The sequence below is a fragment of the Fukomys damarensis genome, unplaced genomic scaffold (genome assembly GCF_012274545.1).
Source record: "Fukomys damarensis isolate Sample0158 unplaced genomic scaffold, DMR_v1.0_HiC HiC_scaffold_2, whole genome shotgun sequence".
In the NCBI taxonomy this organism is placed as follows: Eukaryota; Metazoa; Chordata; class Mammalia; order Rodentia; family Bathyergidae; genus Fukomys; species Fukomys damarensis.
In genome coordinates, this window is record NW_022900914.1 from 12,463,302 (window position 1) to 12,470,079 (window position 6,778).

General features: G+C 30.6%; 1 protein-coding gene across 2 annotated transcripts in view; it reads right to left on the reverse strand.

Moving 5' to 3' along the window:
* Positions 1–2,569: 2,569 nt before the first annotated feature.
* Positions 2,570–6,778, reverse strand: part of Memo1 (mediator of cell motility 1) — a 121,138-nt gene continuing 116,929 nt past the window's right edge. For both annotated transcript variants that reach the window (XM_033763487.1, XM_033763490.1), the window contains 2 exons: positions 4,991–5,095; positions 2,570–3,246 (listed from right to left, as the gene is read on the reverse strand). In XM_033763487.1, the coding sequence (XP_033619378.1) occupies positions 3,115–3,246; positions 4,991–5,095 (237 nt within the window). In that variant the 3' untranslated portion in view covers positions 2,570–3,114. The remainder of the gene's footprint in view (positions 3,247–4,990; positions 5,096–6,778) is intronic.

The window sequence follows — 6,778 nt, forward strand, 5'->3', positions numbered from 1 at the left end:
GGCCTTCACAGAAAACATTTGCCAGCCCCTAATGTAGGGGAAAAACTATTTGCTGCCAAAGCAAAATTTGAGATCTTTACCAATAACCAATAAGAAGATTAGGAAACCAACCATACTTATTGGAATATGTAAATATAAACACTGGACTATCTAGTTCTTTAGTCTATTCTGCATAAAGACTTGTTGCTCACCTACAACAGAGCACACTTACCTGCTCACTGAGCTAATCTTTATTATACACTTCCCAAGGACTCACTAAACAAACAGTGAATACATAAATGCTCCCCTTGTGTAATTTAAAGTTTAAAAAAAAAAAGTTGCTGCAAATAACTCAGAAGAACATAATAAAGCAACTTTATAGACTACATAAATTTTACTTTGTATTTTAGATTCCAAATATAAAACTTTTTAAAGGCACTTAAAATAAGAAAGTTTAAATTGAACAATTTATGTAATACCAACTCCATTAAACAAGGTGAGCAACTTCCCTTTTACATTAAATAGCAAGATTTTGATTTTCATGCATACAGAGTAGAAATAAAATACCTCTAATCTAATTTAATCATGTAGACAATTATAAGCAACACCACCATCTATTTTTTAAAAGTCACCACTTCAAAGTGCTTTGAAACTAGAAAGTATTTAAGACACCACCCCTGTGTTCAGATATGAGTTTCAGTCTGACTTGAAACATTTAAGTTCAGGGAACCAACTAGTAGGAGAGCCAGAACTAAAACCCGACGCTGAAGTCTCAGTGCGAAATTCTTTCTACCAAAAGACATGTCCATATAGTATGAAAGGATGGAGCGATGTTGAAAAATTCTAGTTTTCATAGTGTAGTACAACATATTCCTACAACTACAGTCTAATCAATCTAGAAAAGCCTTGTCTTCTTAAAAAATAAGTCAATTATGAAATTACAGGACAATAAATGATCAATTAGACAGCAACTCTTATTTTAAAAGATTAAAAAAAACAACCAATTAACTGCTTAACCAATTGTCAAAGATTAAAGATAGGATGCACATAAGGAGGCAGTATGATGGGTACATAACATTCCTCTTTTGGTACAATCATTCATAAGGGTCATTTGGAAAGAATCTAAGAAATTCTCACCACATAAATCACTTATTCCATTTCCATGACCATATGCTAGAGAACAAGTCTAACATAGAGTTCAAATTTTACATACATTTAAGGATGTCCATCCCATTATAAAATTGTGGTAGAATAGAAATGTCTAAAGAGACATCTAGTTAAATTATAGTATTTTTATACAATGCAATGATATTAGGAATCAAGTCACATTTTTGATGTCATGGGTAAGGACTTATGGTATTAGGTTATTTTAAAAAACAGGGTAGTATATAACTATATGGTTGATATATTAATTTTGTTATACACACAAACACACATATACACACACTCACACATACATGTATATATAAAAAAGACCAAAAAGAAACAAAAACAATATTAACAATGTTATTTCTTTGCAGTAAGATTTTTGTTCTTTATAATTTTCAGTATTTTCCATAATACTCCTGATACATTTTTAATGAGAAAAAACTTAAAAATTCATTCTAGCCAATTCTATATTTTAGACTGTCTTAAACAAGGAAAAAATACTTATATTACTCAAAAGTACATCTAAATAATGATAAATAAGCCATTACTATAAAAAACTATAATTCACACAGACCACACACACACACACACACACACATGAGGCAACTGTGAGTTCAAAAGGTAAAATTAATTTACCACATCCTTGAGTATAGAAAGTTGATACAGTATTTAACAAAAAAGAAATGCAAATCTTTAAATAAAATTGGTGCAAGGCATCTAAAAATTGTGCTACTCTGGCTTAACACTAAAGATAGAAACATTTTCCAATGTAGCATAGATACCCAGTGTTATGTCAAAATCAGTAAAACAGAGAAAAAATGTGTGTTGGCTAAATAATTAATTTTTTTTTTTTTTTTTTTGCCAAAGTGACCATAATCGGGCAATGTTAAAGAAAGAAATAATACAACACCATACCATTATTTTAGTTGGAAGAGCCGCACCAAATTATCATGACAGAAAAACTGTAGAATTGGAAGAAACCCAGGAGTTTTTGTTGTTGTTATTGTTGTTACTAATGATTTCTTCCTAAAAATTCAATTAGAAGAGTCAAATTGCTTAAAGCACCAAAAAAAGCATAGCAGCACATGGTCTGCAATGATTTGAAAACACTAAGAATATTCTAATATTTCCTCATTTGCAGACTATCAAACATCTTTGAAGAAAACATCTATGTTCTTTTACAAATCTTGAATTCATATTCTATTAAAATATAGTAACGACATGAAGGGATGTCACAAAAAGGCAAGTACATGTAATTTTAAAAGTTAATGTTAAAATTATCATTGTAATCTCTATAGCTAAAAAAATCAGATAAATATGTAAAATATAAAATACATCCTAATATATTTTTACATAAGAACTGAGGTTTACCATTTTTAATAAAAATTCTGAGATGGAATTAAAAAACAATTTTCATATATACCACAGAGCAATAAGTTTAAATCAGACTATGTTGAGTTGTGTAGCCCTTTATTAGCAACTAAAATAGAAGGTATCTGTTGTACAACACGGGTAGTAATTGTCTATAACTTGAGATTTATTATATTCTAATACAGATCATTTATAAATGCAATTTCTTTATTAAAAAGCTTCCACCCTTTTTTTGTTTGTGTACAATTTGCAAAACTATTCTGAAAGCGGAATATATGTGCACAAGTCTGCAAAGAGTGCAAATTTAGGATATGGTAAATGCTTTACAAGTTACTTTCAAAAAACTGTCTGCCACAACTGGGCCTTTACATTGCTGTCTTTTTTAATCAAAATATTTTTGATCCCAGCCTTCCTTCCACCACCCAAAACTATAAAGCATTTTTTAATGAGTTAAAATTAAGGAGGACTACACCTATTAGAAAAGGAGAAGAAAGTTCTATTAATTTGAGGTTTCAGAATCCCCCCAAAACCAGAACCAGTATCTTGGTAAAGGCTAGGCTGGGACCTGGACAGAGTATGAGTATGTGCAGGTGGCATCCCTGAGGATCCGGAGCTTCAGTGGACCGTGAGTGCTCCAGCTGCATAACTCACTGAGCTGTCTTGCCAGTTTCTACACTGGCTGGACTGGGCATAATTCAGAAAGGAAAAGCTCATATTCATTCCATTCTTCTGGAGCTCTGTGATAGCCTAGAAAAAGAAAAACTTGGTCATGACAGGTATCATAGAAAAAAGTGAGCACTGTGAACATGCTGGCGGTTTGATTTTGCCCACTTCACAACAAAGTTGAAGAATTTTTTACTTTGTTTCTTGAATTTCTCTGTTGTCTCATAATACGTGGGGGGATAGGGAGATCCTTACTTCATTCTTTAAAAGAACTCGTAATGTTGTTGTTAAATAATTATCATCCCTCCTACCACTCCCTGTAATTAATAAAACTGCTTTGTTTTGTCCATAATAATTTCTTTTAATTTTCTCAACCAAATCATGGCCACTTCTGTCTTAGTATACTGGAATCTTTTCCTATCTGTAACTAAATCTGAAGTGTGTATTATTTGAGTTCCACATATAAGAAGTATTACCCTAACTGTAAAATGGCTCATCGTTTATTTTATAAAAATTTTTATTTCATTCAATCAGACTTTAGGAACTTGCACCCATTTATTCTAACTTGTTTCAGAAATTATTTTAAAGTCCATCAAGCTTTTCTTTCAGCTAATCCATTCTGCTTAAAAGAAAAAACATTCCTAAAAATCTACAATATACAATCTTTCAAATGACATAATGAGAAAACTGGCCTTCAACATCCTACCCTAGACTATTCTGGACTCCATTATCTTTTCCATTTACTTCTCTTCCTTTCCACATAAATAAGTCCACTGTAACATACTGAGTACACTTCTTTTCGTTCATAAAGAGTGTTCCATTTTCCTTCAGAAAAATCTACAGTATTTGGGGAAAATTAATATTGTCTTTCTAAAATCTAGCTAATCAAAATATGTCTCCTGCCATTCTTTCAATGAAGTATTATCATTTTTGTTCTAAAGAGAAAATATGCACATATATATCAGCTGTCTTATTAAATTATGAACATCTGAAGTTCAAAAGCAGGAGCTTCTTCTTATTTATAGAGTCTAGAAAACTAAAAAAAATTATTTAACAATGCAAAAGCCTCTGGTACAATGTTTTCCAAACTGTTTTTATAGTAGAAAATTAGTTCCAATGTTTATTAAACATACATGTATACAAAAACATGGATACACACCCCAAAACAAGAAATAAACACATACATATATATATAACATGCATAAATATATATGAAGTCTATTAATTGAAAAACATACCAGAGCTTTTCCTTTAATATTATAATGAAAACAGTAATTTGCAGGGAAATAGTTTAGACAGTCTTGCTATGTGGCCCAGGCTGGTCTCCAACTCACAGCAATCCTCCTGACTAAGCCTCTGAGTGCTAGGATTACAGATGTACACAACCACACCCTGTATAGTAATTTTTTGAGAGACAGAATATGCAGCATTTTCTACTTTCTTAATTCTAGAAGTTTTCAATAAGGTCTCTATTAATATTTCCTAGAAGCACCTTTTCATGGAACACTGGGTGAATGTTCATTGTTTAAAATTTGAGAGTTCACCTTGACATATTCATAAGGACTATACTAGAATTGAATGAGAGTAAAGAGAAAATATGATTTTCTATTCTAAATAATTTCCTATATATAACAAAAAGTACTAGCCTGTATCCTAGTGATAAATTTACTAAAATCATCAAAACAACAGAAATCAATAATTATGTTAAAGGTCGCAGGAAGAAGTATTTTGGACATAAACCAATAATGGTAACATATCACAATGATAAAATATGTTGAAACATAACAGGATCAAATGTTAAAAGTCAAAGCTTTCTAAGAATACTCACATTTAATAACACCCCAATGGGATGTCTTCCACATATAGTATTATGGTATTTCTTCAAGTAATTGCTAAAGGATACAGGATCTAATTGTTCTATAATACTCATACCCTAAAAAAAAAAGAGAAATGACAGAATTTATTTTTGCCTAATTATGTTTTAAAATGTTCTCACAGCCCACAAAGAAAATATATTACTTGTGAAATATCAAACTCATTCATGAAAAGTAATCTCATTACAGTGAAATCTCTACTGACAGAAAACTTTTTTTTAAGAAAGCTTTTAATTCTAGTTTATCTTCTTAGAACTTCCAGATATGTTTCTGTCACCATCACCAGCTATCATTTAGTTTACAATCCTCACACTGTACAATTTTATATTCTTTACAATTTTGTATTTTAATATATAGAATATTTACAAGAGCAAACCTGCTTTGAAATTTCACATAAAATCTAATATTAAATTTGATTCATAACTGTTTTGCCCAAATCATGTTCTTCCTGTTACTGATAATTGAAAACCCAAAATTTAAATTTAACTATTTCCATAACATATACTTAAATATCAGTGTATTTTCAATTATCAGCAGTTATCTACGTATCTGATAAAAAGAAAATACCACAAATTAAAGACTAACATATTTTGATTAACTTAAAACTCACAGAACATTGATGAGGATTTTAGTACCACAGGTCTTTCAAGAACGAGTTTTTAAAAGGAAAGCTTTTTACCCCTTTATTTTTTAAACTAGAATGTTTTTATTTATAAGATTTTAATTCAGAATTTTTAAAAATACTTTAACTCGAAAATTTATTTAACTACAGGATGACTGAAAAAAATATAGCAAATGTTTAAATTTTTAAAAAATACAAGAGTAAAAGACATATTGCCAAGAACAATGGACTAAGTATGTTTGAAGTGAGGGAGAGTATTTTGGGTACACTCAGGGGAATAAATGGCAATGTGTCTTTTATCGTAATGGAGTTATTGACATTAACCATATTTTTGTATCCTATTTCATTTACCAACTGTTTATGCCAATTTCTGTCAGAAATATTCCAGTGTAATCTCATCCACCTTATTATCCAATTCAGGCACGGTGTCACTTCTAGTTCTTCCCCAAAGTCAAAAGGACCATGAAACATAAACATGTTGAGCTGATTCCGGACATTAAGGCAGTTATAACAGCACAACTAAAGGCACTCACAAAAGAGGACTTCCAGAGCTGCTTCAGAAAGTGCCAAGAGCTTTCTGTGGATAAGAGTGTTCAAAGCAAGAGGGAATATTTTGAGAATAATGGCAACGTGGCTTTTACTGCAATAAGTTGGGTCATTTTTTTTTTAATTTAAACATTCACTGTATTTTCTTATCATACCACATAAATTCTATACTCTATGCTCTCCAAATACATTCAGATAATTTATTTATAATTCATCACTATTCATTAATATAATTCAATGATATATAAAACTTTCACTCACTCAGGCAAAGAAATCACAGATTTCAACTACCTTGTTTATCAACTGCCCTATATTTTTTTTTCATTCAGGTCAGACAAATTTCTGTTCAATAAACTGGGTTAAGATCCTCTGGGAAACATGTAAATGGTGGTCTAACACAAGACTTAACTGGTACATTCTGCATAATTTTTAAATGTTACTGTATAGGTTTTAACAAAATAAACACAGTATAAAAGCACAGAAAGTAATCTGGACAGCCATAAATTAAAAATCACCTGAAAAAGGACAGTAATCAGTAGCTAACATTCAAATTTTACTTTTTTTTTTTTTTTTT